This window comes from Tyto alba, unplaced genomic scaffold (assembly GCF_018691265.1).
Source record: "Tyto alba isolate M040663 unplaced genomic scaffold, T.alba_DEE_v4.0 Super-Scaffold_20, whole genome shotgun sequence".
Classification (NCBI taxonomy): Eukaryota; Metazoa; Chordata; class Aves; order Strigiformes; family Tytonidae; genus Tyto; species Tyto alba.
The window spans coordinates 6,049,207-6,076,728 of NW_024881283.1; the positions used below are offsets into that span (position 1 = coordinate 6,049,207).

Below are 27,522 nucleotides of genomic sequence, written 5' to 3' on the forward strand. Positions count from 1 at the left end.
ATCTCAGGCCACGGGTGGGGCTGGGGGGGGTCTGTGCCGTGGGAGCGGGAGAAGGGTCTTCTCTGGGCTCCGGTAGTGGGGGGGGTCCCATCCTGCGCAGGGGGTGCCGCTGGGCAAGGCAGAGAGGGGACCGGGGAGAGGCGGGGGAAGCAGCCGGGCCGGGGGGCTGCCCGCCCTCCTCCCCGCCGCTCCCCGGGGCCCGGCCGGGCTCCGGCCCCGCTCGGAGGCAGGAAAATCCCCCGCGATCCCCGCAAAACGATCGCAACTTTCCCACGGCCGGGGACCGGCTGCCGGCCCCGCCGGAGCCCGTAACCCCACGGGGGGGGGGGGTGGGGACGACGACGACGGACTCCGCTCCCGTGTCCCGTGTGTGTCCCCCCCCCCCCCACTCCCCGCCATCCCCGCGCTCCGCCCCCCCGCGGGGCCGCGGCCGGGGCCGGGCGGGGCGGGGACCCGGGCGGAACCCGCCGCCCCCCCCCCACCCGAGTCCCCCCCCACCCCACCCCACCCCAGACGTCCCGGCGGCGGCGAGGGCGAGCTGGGAGCCGGTTGCCGGTCGCCCCCCGCTGCTCCATGGCCCCGGCCGCGGCGGCGGAGCCCAGCGCCCGCCACCCCCCGGGGGAGCGGCCCCGGCCCCGGCCCCGGCCCCGGCGGGAGGCGGTGAGTGAGGGACGGGGGGGGGGTGTGGCGGGGAGGGGAGCACAGCCCCGGGGATGGGGGGGATGTTCGTGGGGGTGGGCACCGGCGGGTGGGATACCCACGCGGGTACACACGGAGACGACACCGGCCGGACACACTCACATCAACCCCGGGGACACAGGATGCACAGCGGGCACCCACGGCCACGGGGGGGACCCACGGCCACAGCCATGCGCCCGCAGGCACCGGGGACACGCGTGCGTGGGCGCACCAGACGCGGGCACACGCCTGCAGCCCGGCACACACGCACACGCTGACACGCGGGCCTGCACAGCCGGGCACGCACACTCGTGTGCAAGCCCACGCACGGACACGCCACCCCCTCGCACGGCCAGAAACCGGGACCTGGGAAGCAGCCGGCTGTAGTACCCAAATCCCAGCACTTTTTGCAGTTCCCCGAGTCTCCTCGCAGGGGGTTGAGGCGAGGAGCGGTCGCGCAGCTAATCCCCACGCAGGATTTGATGTAGACACTCGAGAGAAGAGAAGTGGGTGGAAATTATCCCGGGAGCTCCTGGAGTTTGGGACCGGGGAGGGACTTTCAGCACAAGGGGCTCAGCTTTGCAGCTTGGAGGGGGGGTGGGAACGACCACAGCCAGACCCACGGCTCCCATCGCGCTTCCAGGTGGGTTTTGATTCCTGTTCGTGAAATCGGGGAGATGGGGGCCGGGGGGGGCGGGGGTGCATTTCGCAGAGTAAGGAGTAGGGGAGATGATGGGAGGTTTAAATTGCTGGAGGCAAAAGTAATCCCAGCTGGGAATACGGCCGGGAACTTCACTGCTTGCAGGCAGAGTGGGCCGTGGGTCCCTGGGGTGGGAGGAGATGGCTTCTGTGTGTTTGTACCCGCCGGATAACTTGGGCCGTGCCTGGGAGCAGGGAGGACTTGGCAGCCCCCCGAGTCCCATCCCCTCCCTCCCTCCCTCCACGCTGGCAGGGATTTTTCAAAGGAGCAGCAGGGAAGGTGCCAAATTCAGAAAGAGTTTGGTCCTAATTCCCTGGAAATCCCAGCCTACGGGTTGGTTTTTTTCCCTCCTTCCTTTTCTCTTGGCCGTGAGGATTTGCAAGGTGCTCGGCCGTAGCCTGCATCCCCGGGTGCCCTGTCACCCTGCACCGCTTCCCAGAGGCAGGAATTCTCCCAGGAAATCCCCCTGAGCTCCCCACTCCTCCTCCTCCTCCTCCTCCAAGCAAGCAAAAAGCTGCCATTAGAAATACGCTCTGTTTAAATTTAGATGCCTGCATTATCTTGAATTTGGATTTATTAATTATTTGCATCTGGTTCATATCAAAAAAAGTTGAGCAATGCAGATGTCCCGATTTCGGCATCAGCTTGGAGGAGAAACACAGAATTTGCCGGCATTTCTATTGTCTCCTTAAACAATGGCCTGTCAGAAGCAGCCCGGAATTATGATCCCCTTCGCAGGGGTCTGACATGAGTTAAGCATCCATCCAACTTGCGTGATCTCCTCGCTATGGGTGGCTGCGGCTCATTTCCCAGCCGTAGAGATTAGTCTAATTAGCAGAGCAAATCTGGGTAAGGCAAGCTCTTGTAATTAGTAATCAGTTGGATGTTTTCGCACACTTTCTTTGCCTGAGGGGTAGAGAGGAGTTTAGCGGATGGCCCCGTTTTGGGAGCAGGGAGGACTTTGGAGAAGTCAAGGTGAATGGAGCTGGAGCTACTGGTGGCACTGGTGGCTCTCCTCGCTCCCAGGTGTTGCTGCATCCCATTTGCCCATCGGGACCTTCTCGCCCGGTGGAGCCCCTCAAGCGCGGGGTGGAAAGCGAAGGGACAAACCCGTCTGTGTCCCCAGATCACCCCAGCACCACCTTTCCCCGTAGCCTGCTGTCCTGGATCGCGTCCCAAGGGACAGTGGTGGCCCCGGTGGCTCCTGGCTGCTGTCTGGGACGTGCGACCTGAAGATGGAAAGCCAGCAAGATGTTTCTCCACGTCTCGGCCAGGCGTGGAGCTGGTGTCTCCATCAGCAAGCGCGTTGTGGAGGTGGTTGTGTGTTAACATCTCGTCCATCCCGTCCTTCGCTTGGGAAATTGAGGTCTCGGCTGCTGCGGAGAGGGAATCGAGGGATGTTTCAGACTGATGAGCTGTCACCTTTGGGTGATGGGCAGAGGGTGGTCACGCCTGGGGTCCTCCGTGCTGCAGCAAAGGTGAAAATCTATCACAAGCCCAGTTAAAAATAGGCATGAGACCCCCCAGCCCAGGACCAGAATGTGATTCCCGCTGGAAAGGGGGATGATCTTTCCCACACCGTGACAATTCGCATTCCTGGGCTAATGTGGAAGATTCTATGAGGGAATGTAATTAATTGTGATTGATTAACAGGTGTCCCCAGCCAAAGCTGAAGCTGGAGAGACAGATTTTGTCACTTCGTTGGGAACATGTTTGTGCTGGGGTCACGGCAGGGAGGTTTTACCCCTTGGGACAGAGCCTGGAGGAGGCTTTGCAACTTTGGACTGGGAGCTGCAGGTGGGAACTGGGATGGTGACAGAGTTTTCTCCTGCTGGGAGAGACCCAGAAAGACGCCCGGCAGCTTTTTATTTTGTTTCTTCTCTCTGGACACCTTCAATGTGTTAGCCAAGGGGGGGAAGTCTGAAGCAGACTGAGAAAGATAGGAAAGGAGAAGGCGGCACACAGGGGAGGATTTGGGGCCTCAAACCACCCCGAGCATCCTCCGGGGTGGGAGGGGAGATGGGGAGAGCGGAGCCGGGTGCTCTCCACACGATCCCCTCCCTGCCCCGTGCCGGGGGCGGCGTTGGAGGTTAGGCTGAAAAAGGGAGTTATTTTTAAGCGTCACATCTCGGCGCAGACTGTCATTACCATTCTCTGTACCTTCCCCGGGGGGTGGGGAAGCCGGGGGGGGGGGGGCCCTCGCAGAGCAGCTCGGTGCATCCTCATACCCAAAAGTCTCAGCTGCCTGGGTCCCCCTTCCCCGCGGAGGGGGGGGTTTGGGGGAGCTCAGCCACCACGGGCTTTGGCATCACGGGCTCCCTCGGGGGCTTGGACGAGGTGGAGTGGGCTGTGCTGTGCCACGGAGATTTGGGGGGGGTCTCACCCATCACTGCAGCCTTTAAACACGCTGTGGGCTTTGCTGGCTGATTCGGCACAAATTTCAAAATCAGTTTATTCCTAAAATCAGGAGAGCAGCTTTAAAGTCACAATATTTTAGGAAAAGAAAAGGAAAGAGGAGGTGCTTTCTGTTTGTCAAGCGTTTCTTGAGTGTTTGTTAGAGCTTGGGGTGCTCCCAGTAGCAGCTCCTCGAGGTGATGCTCTGGAGACGTGACCTGCGGAAGACGCGTGGGATGGGATCAGGATGGGATCATGCTCCGAGGATGGGCAACGCAGCCTGGAGTGGGGCAGGTGGCAGCGATGGAAATGCTCTCCCTGGGGAGATGCTGGGGTTTAAATCCCTGCTGGCGTGGTGGAGTCCGTCCCACAGCGAAGCCCTTTCCAGGTGCGAGCCAAGCACGGTCCTGGAAAGAAAACTGGCAAGGGGGGTAAAACTGCAAGGGGGGGGGCAGCTGCTCTCACTGCTGCCTGCACTTGGCCCTTTTCCAGAGGGTGTTTTTGCAGCTCCAGCACATCACCGAGCTGGCTGGGCGCTGGCTGGCATCCCCGGTGGCACGGCAGGAGATGTCTGGGCATCTCCCAGGCATCAGCGCAGCCCCTCATCCTTCGGCTGGAGGGAGATTTTGAGGCCAAATCTGCTTTTTGATAGTCAGTGGCACGCTGCAGACTCAAGCTGGCAGCGTGGTCGTGGCACCCCTGGGGCACCCACGGGATGCGGGGATCTGCCTGCAAGAGGGACCCTTCCCAAATTCCGCTTTACCCCCAGTCCAGCTCTGCTGGCTTTGGATATGTTGGGATTTAGTGTCAAATTTTAGGAGCGTCTGTCTGTGAAGGTGGCGGGAGAGGATTGGGGTGGGAAGGTGGAGCCAGCAATATGATGGGGGGGATTAGAGAAATATTTGAGTTTATATTAATGCCAAGCTTATTGCGGGGATTGGAAGCTTAACTCTGAACCAGGCAGCAGAGCAGCCCTCATCTCTCTGGATAATGCTAACGGCATTTACATTTCTATACTGTCATTCCTCCCCACTGGGAATCGAAACCTCGAAACTGGAGGTGTCAGTCCGGCGAACGGCGGCTGCCCCGGGGCTGGAGGGAGGTGGCTGGGAGCCCTGAGCCACCCCCCGTCCCCGCCAAGGGACCGGGCTGTCCCCCTGTCCTGGCAGCACCCTCGGGACCCCCGGCCCTCCGGCTGAGCTGTGTCTAGTGTCGCGGCTCCAACATTGAATTAATCCATTCGCGTGAGTGTCGGCATCTGGGAGTTGCAGAATTGGATGGCAACGCTGGGGTTTATGTTTTTTTTTTTTTTCTTTTTTTTTTTTCTTTTAATTTTTTTTTTTTTTAAAGAGCTTATATAACCTTGGGGATTCTATTAATAAAAATAATGGTTTTGAACTCTGGGAACAACCAGCCCTGGCGATGAGCAATTAAATGTTCCAACTTCAGAAAGCAGGCAGTTATCCGGTGGCGAGGAGATAAGGGGAGAGGCAGGAAAGGTGGCAGGGGGCTGGGGAGGGGGTGAAGGGGATTCCCTGCCTGGGGGCAGATCACCCGGCATCTGCCCGTCCCTGTGCCCGGGGAAAGGGAGCGGAGCAGGGAGTGGGGTCTGGGCTGGATCCCGGGGGTGCGGGGTGGCTGGGCACCCTCTCGTCCTCCTGCACCCATTTTTAAGCACCCTCAGGTTAACCCCGGGCCGTATCCAGAACAGAAGTGTGGGACGAGCAGCCTGGGCCCCAGGGGGATGCTCGTGGTCCTGGGGGGGGGGGTGGGGCTCGGCGAGGGGGTTAGAGGAGATAATGGTGGAATTGGGTTAAAGAGGCGCAGCTGAGGCTCAGGGCCAAAACCAGGAGGTGGGTGGTGTGTGTGTGTGTGTGTGTTCAGTGCCACTTTGGGGGCCATGAGCCCTGGGGGGTTCTCGTGTGTCCCCCCCAGCCAGTATCAAACAGGTTTTGCTCCGCTCCTGCAGTTTAGGGGGTCTTATTTTTTTTAATCCCTAAGTAGCCAGCAAGGCATTTAAAGGGTTTGATATCAAATTAAGAGAGGTTGTATCTAAGATGATAATTAGAGAAAGCTGGGACATAACCTAAATCAGAGCATTTGGAGCCAAAAAAACCTCTATAGTCTTAGGGATGCATTTGAGTGCCTGGTTGTTTCCCTTTAATAGCAAAATATTTAAAACCTCATTTCCCCATTCAAGGTGAACATCACATTAGGTTTATTGTGTTTCCCCCTTTGCAATGCAGGATTATCAGCTTGTTTCATGGAAAAGTTTAACACCCCACTCAGCAGCAGGCTGTGGGTTTGGGTTGTTTTCTTTGGGACTTTATTTTTTTTCCTTTAAATCTCCCCTTTTCAAATTGTCACAGCTTGACAGTTTTGTGCCAGGAACACGCTGTCATCCTGAAACTCATATCTTTAATTCCTTTCCTCTGATGCTAATAACACCTTAAGATGATTAAGACCGGGAAAAAAACCTCAGTATCTTCTTTTTCTGCCATCGGTGATGCTGGCTGCTGGCTCTCGGTCCTTCATTCATTTCGGGGAGTAAAATTAGAGCGGTCGCCCTCCTCCTGCCGCCCATGCCGGGGTGCTTCTCCTTGGTTTTACCTTCTGGCTTTTAATTGCTGTTAAATGCAATTAATCCTATTGATGCTGCCGGGCTATCCAAACGCTTTTCTTTTGCGATGTAAGATGCCACGGCGCAGGGCCCCCTCCCGCAGCGTCCCTTGGCTGGGGGCCACCCCGCAGCGCTCCCCGCTCACGCCGGCGGGCCCCAGTTTGGGAGCAGCCCGGGCAGCGTGCCCGCACCAGCGCCGGCGGTGCCAGGAGCCGTGGGGAGGGCACGGACACGCCGTCCTGCCCGGGACGCCCGCTCTGCCGGGCATCGCTGGGCACGCAGCAGCCAGCAGCCAGGCTGCGAGGACACGGAGTCCTGTCAACGGGAGGTTATTTTATTTATTTATTTAATATATTGTCGGTCTGGGGCGCGTTTTAGCTCCCCCATATCACAGGGCACCACTTACCCCGTGGCACGACGGTGCCAGCCCAGCTGACGCTTCCCTGCCGGGCTGGTCACCAGCTGGTTTTGGCAGCGACTTTGACACCTTCTTGCTCATCTAGGAAACAAGGTACTGGATAAAATGAAATACCATGCGCTCTGGAGGGGCCCGTAAATCCCTGGGTGTGAAGCTTTATCTTGGTGTGTGCGAGGGCAGGAGCCTGTGGATGCACTGAGCAGGTCGGCTTCCCCCCCGGAGCGGGAGACAGCAGCAGATTGTGAAAAATGCCTCATTCGGCCTAAATCCCGTCTGGGTGCTGGGTCAGTGGGTCCCAGAGTCTGATGAGCGGCTCGAGGATGGTGGGACATTGGTTTAGCTTTTTAGGTCGTGTTTGGATAGTGAGTGGAGCAAACCGGGGAGCTGCATCGCTTGCAGGGCCCTATGCGGTGCCGCTTGGTCAAGACCTTTGGTTTGCGTTTCCACGTGCAGTCGTGCCTCAGTTTCCCCAAAGGGCAAATAAATGGCCCCTTCCCTCGCGGCTGTCAAGCTGAGCTGGCTGGTGGCACTTTCTGGAGGTTTAGTGGGACTTGGTGACCCAGGACAGGTCGTTTGGGCCCCCCGATGCCAGCGATTTAGCTGTGGCACAGCGGGGTCCTGGCCATCCTCGCTGCCCTGCGCAGCCCAGGGGCTCTGGGGATGGGAGTTCTGAGGGTTTGGCAGCGCGGCTGGAGGGAGTTCGGTAGCCCTGCCCCTGCTCTCGAGTGAGGAGAGAGAAGTGACCAGAGGAAAGGCAGGCGAGGGAGGAAAGCAAAGCTGCTGGTCCTTGACGTGCTGCAGCCTGCGGGCTGTGTCCCCTGTGCTCCTGGCATCCCCGTGTTCCTGGTGTTCCCGTGCCCCCCATGCTCCTGGCATCCCCCTGCTCCCAGTGCCCCTCTGCTCCCCGTTGGCTCCATGGTCACAAAAGACTTGTCAGCAGCTCGATGTCCAAGTGGAGAGCAGTGACAAGCGCCGTTCCTCAGGGGTCAGGGTTGGGCCCAGCGTTTTTCAACGTCTTTGTCAGTGACAGGGCCAGTGGGGTGGCTGCACCCTCAGCAAGTTCAGCCACGACCCCGAGCTGTGTGGTGGGGGGACACGCTGGGGGCAGGGATGGCATCCAGAGGGACCGGGGCAGGCTGGAGAGGGGGGACTGTGCAAACCTCCTGGGGTTCAACAAGGCCAAGGGCAAGGTCCTGCCCGTGGGTCGGGGCAATCCCCAGCACAAACCCCGGCTGGGCGAGGGGTGGCTGGAGAGCAGCCCCAAGGAGAGGGACTGGGGGGGCTGGTGGGGGGAAAACTGCCCGTGAGGCAGCCCCGTGCGCTCACAGCCCAGAACCCACCCGTGCCCTGGGCTGCAGCCAGAGCAGGGGGGGCAGCAGGGCCAGGGGGGGGATTGTCCCCCTCTGCTCCGCTCTGGGGAGACCCCCCTGCAGTGCTGGGGCCAGCTCGGGGGCCCCCAACAGCAGAAGGACACGGAGCTGCTCAAGCGGGGCCAGAGGAGGCCACGGAGATGCTGGGGGGGCTGGAGCAGCTCCCCTGGGGGGCCGGGCTGAGAGAGTTGGGGGGGTTCAGCCTGGAGAAGAGAAGGCTCCGGGGGGACCTTCGAGCGGCCTCCCGGGGCTTAAAGGGGGGACAGGAGAGGTGGGGAGGGACTCTGGATCAGGGGGTGGGGGTGGGACGAGGGGGGACGGTTTTGCACTGAAAAAGGTCAGATTTAGATGAGCTCTAAGGCAGAAATCCTTCCCTGTGCGGGGGGTGAGGCACTGGCCCAGGGTGCCCAGAGCAGCTGTGGCTGCCCCCTCCCTGGAAGGGTTCAAGGCCAGGTTGGACGGGGCTGGGAGCCCCCTGGGCTGGGGGAAGGGGGCCCTGCCCGGGGCAGGGGGGGGCACTGGATGATCTTTGAGGTCCTTTCCAACCCAAACCAGTCTGTGAGTCTATGATTCTATGTTCCCAGTATCCCCGTGCTCCTGCCATCCCCATGCTCCCAGTATCCCAGACCTGCAGCCCCCCAGTGATGCCTCCTCACCTTTTTTCCCCTCCCCATCCCACAGGAGGAGTGGCCAAGCCGGAGACGATGACTGCCAAAAGCGCTGAAACCAACGGACCCATGCGGGAGCCGGAGGCGGGGGGGACGAAGCCGCCAGTGCCCCCCGCCCCGCCGCGGCGCCGGGGCCGCAGGCTGCGGCACAAGTCACCGCCGGAGGTTTCGGTGAAAGGGCAGCTCCGCATGCGCTCGCCATCGGGGGCCTTCGTCATGGTGGGCATCTCGGTGGTCCTGGTGGGCATGACCATCGCCGTGGTGGGCTACTGGCCCCACCGGGGACCCGGGGGCACCGGGGCCAGCGTGGGGAATGCCAGCATCGCAGGGGACATGAGGAGGGAGGTGGCCGCCGGCCGCCACGTTCCCCACAGTGAGAAGCTCAAGCTGATCGGCCCCGTCATCATGGGCATCGGGCTCTTCATCTTCATCTGTGCCAACACCATGCTGTACGAGAACAGGGACATGGAGACCCGCAGGCTGATGGAGAAGGGGCTCTACTGCGCGGCGGCGGGTGTCCCTGAGGGGGCCGGCCCCGAGGACGGGCGCTGCCAGCACGGGGACAGCCAGCCCGTCCCCAAGGCCAACGCCGAGTGCGTGGAGGGCTGCTACCAGGTGGATCTCTCCTGCCACCCCTGCCCCAGCCCCGGCAGCAAGTGGTCCGACTGCTACGGCCCCAACAGGCTCCAGACCACGGCGGAGTTCCTCCAGCACCCAGCAGCATCCCCCGCCACCTCCCTCCTCAGCCTCCGCTCCGGTGCCTCCGCCGAGGCCAACCTCAGCCTCCCCCGCCGCGCTGGAGCCGAGTCCCTCCTCTCCTCGGCCGTCGGCGCCTTGGCGCTGCCCGTCATCAAGCTCAACAACCGCTTGCTGGATGCGGCGGCACGGGGGGCCGGCGAGAGGGTGGAGGGGGGCCCCACCGAACCCCTCCCTGAAGCACCACCACGGCTCTCCCGGGCTCCGCTCTCCGACGGCAGCAGCATCGCGCCCCGTGGCCAGGGCCGTGGGGGTGGTGGTGATGGTGGTGGTGGCCACATCATCATCGCCGTGGAGGGCGGCTGCCCCGGCGTGGAGCCGGCGGCAGCGGAGCTCGGCCCCAACGTGCAGCTCCACACCCCAGGACACTCCAAGTCCCTGGACCTCGGCCGGCCGGGGGTGCTGCTGGTGGCCCCCATCAAGGACCGTAAGAACCGGAGCTGGCCCCGGCTGGATCACATCAGCCTGGTGGGTTACGCCAAACTGGGAAGTACTGGCGAGTCCTCAGACCGGCTGCTGGACCCCAACGAGCCCCCGAGCCGGGGCGAGCCCCGACCCAGCTCCTGGGTGGTGGGGATGGAGCGAGGCGCGCAGGTCTGACATCCCCAACACCTTTGGGGACCGTAACGTCACAGTCCCTCGTCCTGACCCCCAGCACCCACCAGCAAGCCCGAAACCCCACGTCCAGGAGGGGTTTGGGGATGGCGTTTTTAAGTGGATGCCAAGAGGGAGGGTCCTGACCTGCTGCTCCTTGGGAAGGACTCACCCGGGGTGGGATGTCCTCTCTCAGTGGATGCTCTTGGCCGTACAAGCCCTTCTCCTGGTGGCTTTTCCAGAGGAGCCCTGGCTTTGAGACCCAACACAAACTGGGGGATGGGGATGTGGGGATGGGTGAAGCCCCACCAGCCCCCCGCAGCACTTTATTTCAGCAGGGTTGTGGGGATGTTTTGAGGGGTGGTGTCCCTTTGCCCAGCCTCAACCCACCAGAAAATTCGCTTGACCAGAGCACGTAAGCCCGATGGGGCTATTAAATATTATCTTGATGCCTTGTGGTCCCACCTTGCCTCGTCGTCTTCCCTGCGAGATGCTCGGGGTGGGCAGCGTGCCCGCGGCAGCCGGTCCCCGAGGGTCTCGGAGCCCCTTGCTGCCCCCACCCAGGCTCAGCTGGAGAGAGCTCTATAACCAGCTGCTGAATATTTGCAGGGTAAGGTGATAAGCTCAAGGTTTGGGGGTTGTTTTTTTTTTTTTTTTTGCAGAGTAGTGATGCAAGAGGTGCCAAGGGGAGCTGCAGGCAGCGAGCGAGGTGCTGCTGCCCACCCTCCTGCTATCCGGGCAGCCACGAAATTAAACTGGAGTCACTGGGGTGCAGCGGTTCCCAAAGCCTGTCTGTGGGTCGGGGTTTATTTGTGCTGTTTTCTGGTGGGGTGAAGGATATGGGTAGTGGGAGGAGGGACGTGATGGGGCAGAGAGGTAGGGGTGAGGGTTGGTGCTGGTTTTGCCAGGCCCTGTTGGGTGCTGTTGTGTTATTTGGTGCTTTTAGGATGCAGAACAGGAGCTGCATGAGGTGAGGCCAGAGAGCCAGCCTTGGTGCTGGGGTGGTGCAACCCCTGGGGAGAAGGTAGCACAGAAACAAAACCCTCCAAAAAAAAAGGTCATAGCAGAAAAATGCAGTAGGAAAATGTGGATAAAATGAAAAATGAAGTAGAGAAACAGGATTCACTGTGTTGGGCGCAGATCTGCTGCGGGATGCAGCTCACATCCCATGTCAGGAGATGGCTCCAGGCTCAGCAGCCGGGAGAAGGGAAATGTTGGCTGCTCATTTTCTTGCAGATGAGCAATTTTTCTCTGGCATTTCTTTTCAGGTCCTTTCCCAGGGCCTTTGCCATGATGGCCCCTGGGGAAGGTGTGGGCTGGTCACTGCTTTGGTGCTCAGCCCTGGTTGCTGTTGATTCCCCCCAGCATATGGCTGCGGCGTCCCTCCGATGTCCCCTGGGAACCCAGGAGGGCTTGGGGGGACAGGGGGGTGTCAGGTCCCACCAGGCATGGCACGGCCATGAGGCAGCAATGATAGAGCCTGGTTAAAATAAATAGGAACTGGAGGAATATCCTTCACCTTTGTATTTTTAAGGCAGCAGCTGGAGCATCCCAGCTGTGCCACTAGCTCATGCGAACGCAGGGACAAACCTTTGCTGGGGTGTCCTCCCTTCACCCTTGGAGGCACAACACCAGGGTTGGACCTTGTCCCAATAAAACCCCCTTTTTTTAACACCAAGTCCATCCCTGGCTCTGGTGGAAGCCTGGGGTGGGGGCTGAAGCACCAACTGAGGGCACCGAGGTGGGAGCATCCCCACAGGCCCCCCCGGGGATGGAGGGGCACCACTTGGGCAGACGGCTGCGTCTTCCCAAACCATCTTTTTTCTCTTTTCCTGCTTCTTTTCCCCCATGTCCGGGGAGATTTACCCTACCAAAAAGCAGAGGAGGAATTTTTGCAGCAGCAGCAGCTCTGCTTTACTGAAGCACCCGGAACCAGCATCTTGCCAGGCGCCCAAGGCCCACCCTGATCCTGTTCTCCAGCCAGAAACTCCCAGTCCACCCGCAGCAGCCGTGTCTGCTGGTGCTGGGGGCTCATCCCAGTCCGCCCCGCTCCCCCCAGCGCTGGGGCAGGCGGAGCCCCGGGGTGCCGGGGGGTGTCGAAGGATGGATAGAAGCGAGGGGGTGAGGATGGTTCTGCTCCCTGGTGACCCAGGAGGCTTCAAAATGTGACGTTGCATCTTAGACGGGATCCCACCGTGGTGTGTGTAAATGGCTGAAATATGTTTTATCTGTATGAAATGTTTTGTTTGGGTTTTTGGTTTTGTTTTTCTTTTTTTTTTTAATTCATTCCTGTCTCTGCTTCTCCCTCTCCCTGGTCTGAAGTGAGCACCGAGCCTTGGACCTTGCAAACCTCTGGGACAACATCCTTCTGCAGACCAAAACATCCCTGCAGAATGGCTTGGAAACTGCCTTTTCTGGCAAAAATACATTCCCAGCACAAGTGTTCCTAGCAGCTTGGAGACTTACGTCCCCCTGGCCAAGGGCTGGGGCTGGGCAGAGGGGAACCATCCCTGGCCAAGGGCTCCTGTCACCCATTTTTGTCACCCCATGGGGTTGGGGTCAGGGAATGGGGCTGCAGGAGCGACGTGCTGGCGATGCTGCTGTCTCTCACTTGGCTTTCAGCTCCTTCCACATCACCCCACATTGGCACCAGGACTGGGGAATGGCAGATTAAAGCCTGCAAGAAACAAAACTGCTCCGTGCTCATTTTAGAAAAGTCAGGGTTTCCATAACTTTTTTATTTTTCCCCTCCCTTTGAAAACTCAGCATGCTGTGTTTCAATTTTTATTATTATTCTTTCATTTTTATTTCTATTTTGCCTTTCAAACAGGAGCAATATCTGCTTCGTGCCCTGTTGCCTAGAGCAGATCTGTCCCCATCTCCACCTTCCCCGTGCCTTTCCACCTGCTCCCAGCCTGCCCCATACGAAACCCCCTCCGAGTCTGGGGCTGCTGAACCCCTCCTTTCCCAACAAGCAACCCCTAAGCTTCCCCCACACCCCTGCAGTGTTTTTTTGTTGGTTTTTTTTTTTTTTTTTTTCTTGCTTTACAAGAAAAGGCTGTCTCTGTTACTGATGCAAGCTCTCCCAAAGAGGTTGGGTACCAGCATCGCCCTTTGCAGGGAAGCAGAGCTGGGGCCGCCGGCTGCGGTTTGGGAGTCAGTAGCATCCCCGAGGTTTTGCTGGGAGCGAGACCAGCCCACAGCTCAGCTATTTATTTGGCTGCTTAATCTCAAAATTATTTAGGCACTGGTTCAATGCAATAAACAGCAACAACAGAAGTCACCGGCGGGGTCTGCCCGAAGCAGCATCCCAGAGGATGTGCCAGGAGATTGTTTTTAGCTGGAAATAACTTTTCATTCGGGCTTAACCAGCTGCAGCCAGAGCTAACGCCGGGCCCTGAGCCACACTTCGGAAAGTGGCAGCAAGGAATCAGAGCCCAAAATGCTGCAAGGAGCTGCACCAGGAGCTGCCTTAGGGCTGGGGACTTTTGTTTTAATTTTCCTGCTTCATTTTCTGGCTGGAGCTCAGACCAGCCTTGGGAAGTGGCTTCAACCCAGCGTGGCAAATGATGGGGGATGAGAGGGGAACCTGCCTGCAATGCCTCCTGCCTGGACCACGCAGCCACTCCAGCATCCTCCTCCTTCCCAACTCAGCAGCATCCTCTGGGGAGACATTTCTGAGCCACGTAGGGATCGTTTCAAAATGCAAAGCTGCTTTATTAATTAATCCAGTGGGGTGAGAAGACCCGTGTTCTCTCTGGGGAGAGCATCATCTGCACATCCCTCACCTGCAGTTTTGCCTGTGGACATGGTTTCAAGAGTTGGTGGGATTTTAACAGTGCTGGTTTCAATGGATGGGTGCTGTGGATGCTCTCACCCCCATGCTGCTCCCATAGTGTGCTGGGAAGAAAACTGGACAGGAATGGAGCTGGGTTAAAACCAAAAATTTTTAAATAAAGTAAAAAAAAAAAACAACCAAACCCTGGATCCCTCTGTTGACCCCACTCGGCTGCAGAGCTGTGAAGTTGAACCATCCTGGAAACATTGGAGATCTCGTGGTGTGCGGCTTGTGAAGAGTGATACTGGATGGTGCCTTCTCATCCTGCCCAGGAACCGGCTCTAGAAACTAGATTAAACATCCAGCCGTTATCAACCACCAGAGTATCCCCACCCCAGGAGGTGCCTGGGGCAGGAGGAGATTCCTACCAAGAGAAGGGGGATTTCGCCAGAAACACCAGCAACAGAAAATAGTGGGGTTGTCCCCAATGCTGACACGTCCAGGCTGCCCAGGAGTGACCATGGGTGTCCCTTGGGCCACCACGGTAGAAGACGGAGGCAGGAGAGGCCCCGCCCATTGCAATTAGTCCCACATCACCAAGGGACCTCTAGGCTGGGGCACGGCTATGGGACAGATGTAGGTTGGGCCAAAAATGGACAAAATGTGGACAATGGGTAGAGAGAAACTGCTGCTGTAGGCTGTGCGGGGGAGTGATGCCCTGGGGAGGGTGCAGACCCCCCCTCAGTGACTCTAAAAGGGTCTCCCATGCCCCGGGCTGCCCCAGCCAGTGCTGGGGGGGCTCCAGGTTTGCTGCTGGGACACTTCTATCCCCAGGGGAGGGGGTGGGGGGGTTAATAACAGACCTTCAACCACCTCCTTAACAGGTCACATACGTGGAGCTGGAGCTAAGGACTGTGCAGGGGGTCAGAGCTGAACCAAGAAACATCCCCCCCAAAGGAGCAAAAAGAGGGGGATGGAGGGAGAAGGGCTGGAGCAGCCACGCCACAAAGCAGCCGATCCCAATTGCAAAGGATCCAGACCCAAACCCCCCAGCTCAGCCGGCTGCGGCCGCGCTCGGCAGGATCAGCCGCAGCTGGGGGATGCTCACTCCCACCCCACACCTGATGCTGCTCAACCCACCCGGTCCCACCAAGCTGCCAGCCCTCGGGCTGGTTTGCAGCCCTTCTTCATCCCCCTTCTCCTTCCTCCTCCTCTCTCCACAGTGAGGGAGGCCGCAGCCACGGGGCTGTTTGACTGGTAAGTCCTTCCTTAGGGTTTTAAAGTCCCTGCGAAGGGAAGCACTCTGTGAGGGGCTGCGCACTCGTGGTGCAACCAGGGAATGCAAATGTTGGTGTGTTACTTAGGGCAAGTGCTCTCTGCTATAAATCTCCTTCCCCAGGCACTGGGAGGATGAAGTGTCAGGGCTTTCCATGACGGGGCTGAGGCTGGGGCCACTGTGACCTGTGGCGAGCAGTAGTGCGGCGCTTTGCGCCTTATATTTAAAGGTGAGGACCCCTAAGTGGAGGTGATGGGGCGTGGATGTGCCCACCTGTGCTACAAATCCTTGTGACCTTTTGGTGTGGCGTATAGGGTGCTGCTTTTGGGTGCTTTATTTAAGAAAAGGGAAGGAAGTGTGAGGCAAAATGCCTCTCTGCATTGCTGAGCCAAGGGTCTTGGTGCTTCCCAGCACTCAAGGACGGGGCTGGAGCTGGGGTGGGTTTGGGGGTAGTTGCTTGATTTTATTTGTTTTTCTTTATTTTTAGGCGCTTGGCGGGGGTTGGGGGTGTCCGTCACAGAGTCACTGGCACCTCAGGCCCTGCACATTTCTCCTGGTGCAGGAAAGAGCTGATTCCCCCACCCTGGGGCTGGTTCTGGGTGGAACAGGGTGAGCCGAGCTCCAAAGCCAGAGTCCCCCATCAGCAACCGTGTGATGTGTGATGTGTGCTGCCCCGGCAGCCGAGCACCGGAGCCCAAATCCTCGTGGCTTTGGCTTGAAGCCCATCAGGAAATGCTGCCCATGCTGGGGGCAAACCAGGGGAAGGAAAGGATGCATAGATAATGTGGTATGTCTGGCATGCGAGGGGCTCACTGGGGCTTGGGGCATTGAAGGGCGGGGAATTTGGGCTTTGGGAATCCATCCTCACCCCAGGAAGCTTGGTAGGATGTGCGTGTTGGGGAGCAGCAAGGGAAGGCTGGTGCCTTGACATTGTATTGCCACAGCGGCGGGTGGGGAACATCCCAACGTCCCCCCGTGTGGCTCCCTGGGGACTCCTGGACCAGCCTCGGTGTCCCACAGCGGGCAGGGAACGGGCTTTGGCCGGGGAGCTGCCGTGTCCCCGGGTTTGGGAGGGGGAGGTGAGGTGGTGGGGATGATGGAGCGGGCTGGAGGGATGCGGCTTCAGGTCAGCGGTGCGGCTGTGCTGGTGTGCACTTGGGTATAATCCCGCTGTTGGTTCGGTTTTCCAATCTCCCAGGTGCTCTGTGGAGCAATGGGGATGCTCTGCTCCCCCAAACCACCTTGGGGGGTGGCTCCTGGGGGAGCATTGACCCCTTAGAGCCAGGGTGGGAGTGAAGAGCTGCTGGGGCTGATGTCCCCAGACCTGCAGGTGTCCTGCAGCGGTGCTTATCCCAGAGGGACAGGGACAAAGTGGGCATGAACCCTGTGCCACCGACCCGGCTGCTGCAGGACAGGAGGTCACTCCCTGCCTCTGGCTTTGATTTCCGTCCGTTCCCCTCCCCCCCCCCCCCCCCCCGTGCCTCAGTTTCCCCAGTTATGGAGCTCAGAGCTGAGCCTGGTCTGTCCTACCTGGCCCGTTGCAAATGCAATTCCCCCTTTCCAACCCCGTTTTTCCCAGACCCCAACCCACCTCGGGCTCTCCCATCTGCAGGTGACAGAGTCGACCCCAACTGCTCTCCTGGCTCCCGCAGCAATTCCCCTCGGGGCCCTGGGAGCAGCCCTGACCCCGGGGCAGCACGCTGACCCGCCAGGAACACGACTGGCTGCCTGAGCCCCCGAAACGAGAGCAACGACCTAAAAATAGCCTGGGCTGGAACAAACTGGGGTTTGAATGGGAACTTTCTCCTCCCGGCGTGACGGCTGCTCCTCCGGGTCCCGGGTCCAGCTCCAGGGTGGAAACCCGAGGAAGGACCAGGGATGGGGAAGGATGACAAAGGGAATTGTTTTTTCGTGGCTCCTTCCCAAAGGATGGGACCTCCAAGACGGAGCTGTTGCCTTCAGTGTGGGGTCTGGGGGCTGGAGCTGGTGTGGGGCCACCCAGGAGCCCGGGCTCAGCCCCCCACGACCCTGCGGGCTGCTGCTGCCTTCTGCTGGTTTTGAGACAGGGGATTTGTTGGGTTGTTTGTTTGGTTTTTTTTTTTTAAACTTATTTATTTGCATCTCTCTAGATTGCCATGGTGTTTGTTTACCTAATATTTTCCCTTGCTTGTAGCCAGGCGAACTGCCACGCAGCTCTGGGCTTGGCAGATTTTGTAGTTTTGAGGGGGAAACTGAGGCACGGAGCTAAAGGGAAGCAATAGTGACCCCCACACACACACTCTGGCTGTGAAGGGGGGTAGTAAAGGAATCCTGTGCTTGGGACACCCACCCTGGGCGAGGCTTTAAGAGGGGTGAGCTTTAAGGAGAAGCCTTTTGGATCGTGGTGGTCTCGTGGTTGCCAGCCCCAGGGCGCGGTGGCAGAGCGGCAGTGGTCGGTGTTTGCTGTCCTTGTGCTTGTCCCCTGGGGAAACAAGCTGGGGGCAAATTTCACCCAGGCGTTTGAGATGGGGCTTCAACGTCCCCTGTGCCGTGGGTGCCCTCACACCAGCGATGGCAGTGGCCCTGCCTGGCAGAGCACCGTGGCTTGGGCGCATGGGACCGGGTCCTCGGTGCCACCGATGGGGAGGGGACAGGCTGGGACCCCCTGGGGGGGGGGGGGGGGACACACACACACAGGGGTGGGCATCAGCTCAGCGTCCCCTCGCCATAGGGCTGCCCTGGTGTGGGGCTCCCAAGGCTGATGGTTTTGCTGCCAGGACACACTGCTGGAGTCCAGCACTCCCCAGTAAGTGACGGCCCCCCCCCAGTATCGCCCGATGTGGGGCCGGGCTGGGACCCACCTCAGCTGCGGGGCAGCTCCTGGGAGCCAGGCAGAGCTTGGTGCTGCTCCCTGGGTGCTCTTAAATAATTCATAGAAGGGGCAGGTGATGGTTTGGCTGCTGAGTTGCGGGACTGACACCCCAAAGTGCTGCTGAGCAGAGCCATTAAGCTCATTTCTTGGCCAGTTTTGAGCTGCGGTTCGTGCCCGGCTGTGGCTCATCACACCAGCACCTTGTCTAAAGGAGCCTGGACCTCTGCAAGCTCCAGCTCCTCGGGTCCGGGATATTTAAAGTGAGTTTTGCCGTGCTTGGGGGACACCCTGACCCTAAAGTGAGGAGCCCGGGGCTGCCCCAGCCCTGTGCAACAGCCCGTGGTGGCTTGGGGAAATAACGTGATGCCTGACTCTGCCCCGCTGCTGTAAGTAAACCAAGTTGCTGTGACATGTTACAGACAGGCAGCTCCAGCAGTGGCCGTTTCCCAACTATCCGGGGCTGAATTCTGTGGCTCCTTTGTAATTTTTGCTTTAGAGTACACCCAGATGTAATCCTTGGAGCGGCTTGAAAGCAAACTGGCCAAAGGCAGGGCGGCAGCAAGCTACGACGACTTGTCCCTGGAGCAGTTTGAATTAACGTTGCTTGTAGCATGTGAATAGACGTGTCCATGAGCAGCAACTGGACCGTGTAACCCTTCCCTTTGTGTCTGTTGGGGAAACTGAGGCACGGGGTGGGTGGTACCGCAGCCGGCTCTGGGCTGCCACTGCCCACAGGGATGATTTCCCATCCCACCCCCAGTCTCTGGCTGCCCTAACTGGGCCAACTGGCTTTTGTTCTCTCAGGCTGGCAGCCAAAATGCCCCGTCAGCTTTTCTGCTCTGTATTTCTGTCCCTCCTGAAGTTGCTGGAGTCAGAAAAAAATGAGATAGCGGAGAAAAAAAAAAAAAAAAAAAAGAGAAACACCACACACAAGAAAATGCAGGTTAGACCATCTCCTGGGGTTCCAGTTCAGTCACATTTGCTTGGGGTTAAGCAGCAGCTGCTGAGCTGAAGCCCTCACCTGAGCTGACCCCAAATTCATTAGCACAAAGGGTTTGCAGCAAGCGATGGTGCTTTAGGGAAAACCTGGACTCTGGGGCTCCCTTCTGGGGACTTTGGTCTCACACGTGTCCCTGCCAGGAACCATTTACAGTGTCTGAAGCCACCAGGAGCAAACGCAGGCGGCAGAGCCCGGCGGTCACAGCACCGGCTCTGCCGGGATGCGCTGGGGAGGCGACAGGTCTGGCTTAGGTCAGGAAAAGCAAATTGCCACAAAGCCTGGCTGGGGAGAGAGACCTGGAGGAGGGCGAGGAGGAGAAAAAAGGCTTCAGGGCCAGGGAGAGGATTTTGTTTGAAAATTTATTGAAAAATGCAATACAAGAAGCAATACTGAACACTTACATCTGTCTAATTGCTACAGCAACTTTCCCTTTGATTTACTATGAAAGTCCAAAGTAACAGCTCCCATCACTAGTTGATCTATAAAGATTTGCCAATTTTAAAAGTTTCTATTTTTATAAAGAAGAGTGTAAACAGCTAGCCTAGACAATTCACAATTGCCTTTAAAAAATTTTACAAAGCTCCTTCATATTCTCAACTAAATTTTTTTTTTTTTTTTACAAGTTTCATCTCTAAGGCTGGGACACTACCACCTCTTAAGGTAATTGTACAATTCGAAAAATCAGCAAACCACAGTTTATTAAAACCAGAAATCAGTAAATCAGTCAGTCCTTTGCTAACACATCTGTGTTGGTCAGAGATTGCTATTTGGCAGCCAGAGCTGCCGTTCCAGTTTAATGGAGGAGAACATGAGCTCCTTGCCTTCCTTTCTATAAAAACATTCATTCATATATAAATAGCTTCCATATAATGTATATTATACAATCAAGACAGTCTCTGGGTGAATTTGTGGAGTGGGAAGAGCTGGGAACATTCATATAAATAGACCTTACTCAGCTGGTTTGTCCCTGGAAATAACACAGCACGCTAAGAGCCAAGGATTTTAAAAACCCGTTGGAGGTGGAAGGGGTGCGGGCAGCCCCGCCGCGGCCCCGGCTGAGGATGGAAGAAGCTTCTTCTGCTCTTAACTTTTATCTTCTCCGCAGGCTGCTGCTGCTCCTGCCCAGCTCCTGGGCTCGGGCGCTGCACGAAGGCGGCTGCGCTGGCTGGAAATCCCCCGTGGGGTCAGACAGCGGGGTGATGGCAAAGGTCAGATGAGGCTCGGGGCGAGGGATGAGCTCGCTCCTCTGAAACCAGCTCTGGTCAGCGCTATCGCCGTGAAGAGGCGGTGACTTGTTTAAAATACTCAGGGAGAAGCAAGAACTTAAAAAGGGGAAGTGTGAGAACAAACCACCTGGAAACAGCCACCCAAAATGTGGGGCGGGGGGTGGGGGAAAAAAAAGGGTTATTCTACTCTATGGGCCCTTAAAAAGGGACATACGCAGCCCTGGGGAGCACATCCTTTTGGAAAGGAACCACCTCTCATGCCAGCAGGTTTCTCACCACAGAAATCCCCTGCTCAGGGTGTTTTGTCCTGCTCATCGTGCTCAGGGCACAGGACACCCCAACCGAACACCCAGGGCCAAGCTGCAGCCTCGCACCACGTTCTCCTACATTCTCGTGCCAGCCAAGTGCCTTTAAGTGCTATGGACAAACTTAATTTATCACACTGGCTTTTCCTAGTAAAGCTCAGAAAACCTCTTACTGACTACTCGGCGTGCCTGTTTACTCCTCAGGTAGCTGCTACAGGGTGAGAAGGAAGGACCGAGTGGCAAAAAGCTGAATTCCCAGAAACGGGACCTTGCCAGAGGGAAGCTCAGCGCGACGGGCATTTAAGGCAAGCGTTACCCAGCTAAGTTGAGGGCAGCAGGGACACAGACCTGTTAAAGGACCTGCGCTGCAGAAGGAGGAAGGAAAGGGCTGTTCAGACATAAATAGAAAACTTAATCTCTACATTACAGCTGCAGAGCCCAGGACTCCCTAACTCCCCAGAGCAGGATGCCCGGTACCCAGCAGAAGGCAGAGCATCATCACGGGAGGGGACCGGGCACCCGGAGCAGCCCCAGAAGCAGCTACCAGCATGGGAAGGCTGGAGGCTGGGAAGGACCCACAGCCAGCAAGGCTCAAAGAAAGCAAAAATCCAGCAGCTCCAGCGTTTTCAGCATAGTCTCCAATCAATACTGACAGCTTAATTAAAATTGCACCTGAATCTGAGAAGCTACACTAGCCCCAGTGTAGTTCAAAGGCTGTTTGCAGTTAAACAGCAAGTCCTTGCAGCCTGAGCTAAATCCAGTGACTTCTGAAACACATTATTCAAATTTGAAATAGCAGAGAGCTTTTTTTTATTGCCATTTTCTTCCCATCCTCGACTGAGGAGCAGCAGCAGAGCACTCCATGCCCTGAGCTACCCCTGTGCCACACTATATATATAAAAATAAAAAGAAATCACAACCTCAAAGTGTACTAAAGTGTTCATAAGTGTCTGGGCAGACTCTTTACAAAGCTTGTGGCTTTTTTTTTTTCTTTTTGAATTTACATGCTGGAACGAGAAACCAGGGCATGATTAAAACATTTCCATGAAGCTCAGAAAGCAGCAGCAGGAGCTCAGCGCCCGGTGCCGTGGAGGGAAGCACATCCAGCCCCAGAAAAGATGTTTTCTGGTCATCCCCACCACGCTGGGGCTGGCCCCAGTGATCTGTAAGCTCAGCCTAAAGGTGCAGACACTAACCCTGGTATTTCATTCCAGCACAGCGGTCACGAAGCCAAAGTACAGACCCTTAAGCCAGTGTGGAAGAGGGGGCAGCAGCACTTTCCACAGGGCTTGGCTCTATCACGACCAGCAACACCTGACACCTTCTAAGATTTCTTGTTCAGCCTCTCCAAATACAGCTTTACAGGCCTAGGAAGGATTGTCTAAAGGACTTTAAATTAAATGATAGTAGAATATATGCCCTGGTGTATGGGTAACGTGTTTAGCTTTAAATAGCACTGTGAGGGGAGGAAAAAAAAAACACAACCCATGACTTACAAAAAAAAAAAAAAACAACCCCAAAAAACCAAACCCTAATTTAAAAATCCTGAACACAAACAAGTGAAAAACTACAACATTGAAAAAAGATCAGTTACTGTGAATGCTGCATAAGCCTACCTTAATAGCATTCAGAGTCCAAACACCTTAAACGCACACTTCTAAGGGCTTTTTAATTTAATGGCATCTAGAAAACACAAACAGGTAGGTAGCACTCAGCAGACACACAGAAGGCGAGGTGCTATCACAGTCCTCTTAAAGCTCTAAAATTCACAGTATAAGATACTTGAAGCAACTTCCAGTATTCCTTAAGTCTAGTCAACTATTAAGATGTGTGCATAGGCTACACCACAAAACCCTACTGTGTTCACACACTGGGGGCCTGAAACCCAACGGGGAGGAAACTCGGCGCGGAGGCAGCAGCTCTGCTGCGCACGCCCAGGTATCACGGCTGGAGTCTCAAGCTCCCTAGAGCTAAAAATAAAATCAAGAGGCAATCGGAAATGCTGCACAAAACTGAAGTCTGATTTTTTTTTTCAACTGACTCTCCCAGCAGAAGGACCCATGGCTTTCTGAAGGCGTGTACGGATCCCGCACTCGGAATATGCACGGATGTGGCTTATCTCCGTTATCCCTGACGAGGCGGAGGGAATACGACTTAAAAAAGCGTCCCTTTGAGTCCTGCGAGGTGTGTCTGGGTCTGTATCTGAAGAGGCTATGCGTGAGAGGGAATGCAAAATTGAAAACCTGTAAAAAATATTCAGTACAGTTAGAAATATGGCATACTTTTGTCACAATATATATATAAAAAAAAAAAAAATCTATATCCAATAGGATCCAGTGGAGTCTGGAAAATCCCAAGTAAAATGTCATAGCATAAATCCTAATAAAAGATACTAATGTCTCTGAGTGTCAAGTCTTGTAAATCCGAGGTCTCTGTGCTCCAGGTAGTTTCTTGGTAGTTTTGCTGGGTTTCTTTTTCCTGGTGTTGTGTCTGGCAGGAATGCTTCCTAGAAAGAGAGAAACATGATAAGTTATAGCTACCAAGAGCCAGCTTTCCTGGAAAAAGGAACCCACTTCCCTGAAGCTGCTGGACAACTGAAATCAGGTGAGTTACCATCAATAGCAGGTGTGAATTCCGGCTCAGAGCCACCACCAGGCACCTGGCACAAACACCACCCTGCTCCCATCCCTGAAGGACCATATTTTAAGAGCTGCAAGTCCAGGAACCATTAGGAAACTTCTGCCATTTTTACGTAGGTTTGAAAGTGAAAAAGCTTAACCACAGTGTCTGTGAAACCATGCTGTCTCTCCTCTCACCTAAAAACTTCTTGTTCCACCTCCCAAATCTCTGCAAGCACCAGCTTTGTTGGGATGGGGCAGGACACAAGCAGGGCCACGCATGGCACCAACTTGGGCAACACCAACATCACCGGTGTGGGGCAGGACGGGCTTCACAGCACCGATGCACAGGCAGAGCTCCTGGATTCCCTGAGCAGCTCTATCCCAAAACCATCGAGACTGCAGAAGAGGGATCCTTCCAGGCAAGTCAGGAGCTTGGGCTCCACCCAGAACCAATGCAGGCAGGGCTCTACACAAAACCTACAGCTCAGTGTGCTGCTGGTGCATCGAAGGTGTTTGGTAAAGCAGAACAGCCTCATCGCAGGCACCACGTGGCTTCTTTTAGACTTTCCTGGCTCATTTCTACTGCAGGATTAGTCTGTATTTGTGACTGCTTCACCAGCCTTAAATGATTTAATAGGAACAGCCTGAGTGGGACTCATCAGCTAACTTACTTAAACTCTGACCATATTTAGCCAAACCTTGGCTTGCACAAAGATCAAGCCCCCTGCCCCGGGGAGGGGTGAACGCAGCACCCGTCACGCACTTGTACCTGGCCCCCCTACCTACACAGCCTCGCTACTCCTCCGCGATCTCCGTCTCCTGGTGCACCACCACTTTGGTCACCGACATGTCCGGGTGCTGCTCCTTTGCTGCTTTTATCGCCTGCGCTAGAACCTGAAAGAGAACACATTTCAGAGCATGCCACCGAGGGTCCTCAGGGGCTCAAGTGACTATTTCTAACCCTGGGGAGAGAAAAAGGAAAAGTGATTCCACTTCAGCTGCACCGTTTGGTGACTTTTGGTAGTATTAGATTAATTCTGAAAGGAAAAGCTGTTTTGTAATACACTACATCTCTCCACTGCCCCATGCTACCAGATGGATCTATTCTTCCAGCAAGTGTGATGAGTACATTTCAGACAACATCTCAGACATTTTCTTTTGGAATTAATAAACTAGTTCTTGTTGTACGAATATTCTTCAGCCCCGTGATACTTACAACTAAAATTAAATTCAAAGTAAAATTCTCTGATGACAAAATCATCACTTCCAACACGCGCTAGAGGCCAATGAGGCTGACTCATCAGAAAAGCTTCATATAAAGCCGGTGAGATTTAATGCAGGTGCTGAGTGCTATGAAATGACTCCTGGCACTATACAGCAGCAATATCACTTCAAAGTTACTGGAAAATTAATGCAGATCACCCAGATGCAAAGGAACACATTTCACATTTTTGTGTAATTTTTTTTTTTTTTTAAATTGCATTTGTCCAAAACAATACTGGAATCAAAACTCTACTGCCAGCACCAGTTTCAGAGCAGAATTAAGTTTTGCTGGCCCGGCTATACAGCTCCATACTGTCAAAGAGGAATTTATTACTGAAATCAGTTTTGAAGTTTTATTTCTACCCCAATAGAATTTCCCTAGGTTGTTTTCTGATTAAGTTGTCTTTGGGAAAGCAGCCTGTCTAGTTCGTGCCAGCTCTGAGCAGCTCTTTTGGACCACTTCCAAGCTCCTACCTGGTCGTGATCTACATCTGCATCTCCCGTGATGACAATCCTCTTTTCAATCCGTGTCTCTGAAATGCCACCTTTTACAGTCTAGTACAAAAGAAAAAAATACTGTTAGTCTAGAATTGAAAAGGAATTTGTACTGGGGCTGCCTGTCTAAAGGCAGTATCCAAAAATAGCATTACCAACTACTGCCGTCATACCACAGTATCAGAATCATGAGGGAAAACTGCTGCTGCTCAAAGAGAAACTGTCAAATATTCATTTTCTTTTAACTGAGCCAGGAAAGAGCTTTGACTCACAGCACAGGTCTTACCCGTTGTACCACAGAACAGTCAGGGCCCATGTCCACAGACTGCACTGCAATTAATGCATAATCTAGTCTTAATTCAATGCTGAACCTGAGAACTTCTTGCTTTGTTTCAGGTATTAATCACATTTTTTTTGTAAAGAAAACTGGGGTTTAAGCTTTTTTTCCCATTATTCAGCTCCGCTGATCTCTCTATCATGGTGCTGGTTTAGCTGTTGCTGTTTTACCGTGTTCCTGTGCTGTTACCTTTGTGATCTGGGTGGTGGTGGTGCTGCTGGTGGTTTCTGAAGTGATGGTCTGAGCAGTCAGCAGAATGCCAGGGTCTAAATCTCCATTGCCACCATCTGTCTGTGGGACAGAAGAACAGGCCATCACTCTCTGTGGGCAGTGTGGACAGAAGCAGGGTCTCCACACCACCAGAGCAGGACACAGTCCCAGGACAGAAACTCCTCTCCATCACGGACCGCGGGACAGGGCAAGCCGACCTGCAGCGGGCCGAGCTGCGCCCAGCTGCACAAGGACCGTGCGGGTCTCTGAAGGCTCAGCACAAAGTCCATGGACTTTAAGGCTGGAAATGCAGGGATCCATAAAATCCCCCAGGCTGGACCTACGACACCCCTCAGACCAGGTGGGCTGGGATATACCCAAATGTGGGTACGCTGCTCCTCCATGCCAAGCGGCATGCTTTGGACCACGAAGGGAAACCAAAGCAGACACCTATCCCAAATTACACCTGCCTGGATCCACGGAGCTCCTTGAAGTTAGGGAGCACAATCTAATTCAGAAAGTACTTTCTACCCTTCCTCCCTCCTGACACCACCTTGCACACCACTCGCTTTAAACACTGCAGAAGCAATGAATGTCCAGACACTGGCTGAATTAGGAACGACTTCTTTTAGAGCTGGTTACTTGGTTCCCACCCTGCATGAGCCGTCGACCTTTCAAGGTCTGCTGAAAAACCTAAAATAAGTCATCCTTGCCAGCTCATGCTGGCTGTGGCTCCTGCACGGTGCACCGCTAAGGAACGCTGGGCAGCGTCCCCGGAGCCGCAGTGGGACAATATCTGGAGTTACCACAAGGTGGGACCATTTTCCACAGACTGGGAGAAATCTCACCGCACGTCACAGGTCAGTGCACGCACGGCCGACTTCTCCCAACCCCGGAGACACACTTTTCCTTTTCATTGCCCAGTTAGAAATGGTAACAGCAGTCACCGGAGCAGAACTGCTCTAATTCATCTACTCACTCGCTGAGAAATAGGGCGACACTCGCCGCCGCCCGGTGCAGGCATGCCTGAAAGCCCCCTCTACTCCCGCAGTCTGGAGGATGCTGAGCAGCCACAGGATTCCTCGGGAATCCCAAACTATACCAGTGTGGTCCATGGGCTACCCATACCTGAACCTACATCCCACAGTCACTTCACTCCAACAGCAGAGCTCCTAACAACCACAGTTATGACAAACCCAAAGCTAACAGACTCCAAATTCTCAAATAAAACCTATTTTAGATTGAGGATTAATTTTAACATCAGCAATGAAACCATACCTGCATATGCTGGTATCACTCCACAACATTTCTACGTTTCAATCACTGATACCCACTCTGGTTGCATTTATACAATATTTTTGGTTTTCAACACCTGTTTCAGGGTTGAAACCTAAAGGACAATCCACAAACGTTTTCAAAATCATTTACAAACCAAGTTCTGAAGAGGCATCAACAGCAAGGAGAGCCGGGGAAAGCAAGACAAGGCATCTCCTGCAGAAAACAGGCCCACTCGGGTTAACTCAGTACAGTCTAATCTAAATCCCAAATCCACAAGTGGCTGAAGATAAATTCTGTTTGCACACTCAAAAAAATAATTACTCCTCAGGGATAGTAAAACCACTGATCCTCTGAAAATACCAGATGCACCTGGAAGTATAATCCATAACACTGGGTAACTCCTGTGCTGCGACTCAGATGCTTGGAGAAAGACAGGTGCTGCCATCTCATCCAGAGGATTTGGAAATCTTGTGTTTAATTAAGCCCCTGGAAAATTAATCAGAACACACCTTACCTGTGCAGCTTCGTAGGTGATGGTCTTTGTCTCTGTGTGGACAATGGGGACTTCTTTTGTGGGAATTTCGCTTTTGACGGCGCTGGACACGTCGGAGATGGTGACCGTCTGTGTCTTCACTAGTGGTGGCTGTGAGACAGGGTTAAAAACATCTCCGTGAAGACCCAGTT

The 27,522-nt window shown here is 55.4% G+C and overlaps 2 protein-coding genes across 26 annotated transcripts in view; one reads left to right on the top strand and one right to left on the bottom strand.

Annotated features, from left to right (window-relative positions):
• The first annotated feature begins 495 nt into the window (after positions 1 to 495).
• Positions 496 to 10,650, top strand: TMEM200B (transmembrane protein 200B). 2 transcript variants are annotated; one of them, XM_042793584.1, is made up of 2 exons: positions 496 to 660; positions 8,862 to 10,650. In XM_042793584.1, exon 2 carries the CDS (start codon positions 8,885 to 8,887, stop codon positions 10,202 to 10,204), a length of 1,320 nt encoding a protein of 439 aa, XP_042649518.1. In that variant the 5' UTR covers positions 496 to 660; positions 8,862 to 8,884; the 3' UTR covers positions 10,205 to 10,650. The 2 variants fall into 2 exon arrangements, with proteins under 2 accessions (XP_042649518.1, XP_042649519.1); XM_042793585.1 differs by lacking the exon at positions 496 to 660 and adding an exon at positions 1,219 to 1,321.
• Positions 10,651 to 19,448: 8,798 nt separating this feature from the next.
• The window catches only part of EPB41 (erythrocyte membrane protein band 4.1), a 96,801-nt gene continuing 88,727 nt past the window's right edge, over positions 19,449 to 27,522 (bottom strand). For 23 of the 24 annotated variants that reach the window (XM_042793579.1, XM_033002104.2, XM_042793572.1 and 20 more), the window contains 5 exons: positions 27,353 to 27,481; positions 25,540 to 25,641; positions 24,993 to 25,073; positions 24,042 to 24,149; positions 19,449 to 23,140 (listed from right to left, as the gene is read on the bottom strand). In XM_042793579.1, coding sequence (XP_042649513.1) covers positions 24,051 to 24,149; positions 24,993 to 25,073; positions 25,540 to 25,641; positions 27,353 to 27,481 — 411 coding nt within the window. In that variant the 3' untranslated portion in view covers positions 19,449 to 23,140; positions 24,042 to 24,050. Of the gene's footprint in view, positions 23,141 to 24,024; positions 24,150 to 24,992; positions 25,074 to 25,539; positions 25,642 to 27,352; positions 27,482 to 27,522 lie in introns of all 24 variants that reach the window. The other variant, XM_042793570.1, reaches the window with a different exon arrangement.

Excerpts from the sequence above, each read along its gene's own strand:
- TMEM200B (XM_042793584.1), top strand. The coding sequence starts at position 8,885 with ATGACTGCCAAAAGCGCTGAAACCAACGGACCCATGCGGGAGCCGGAG.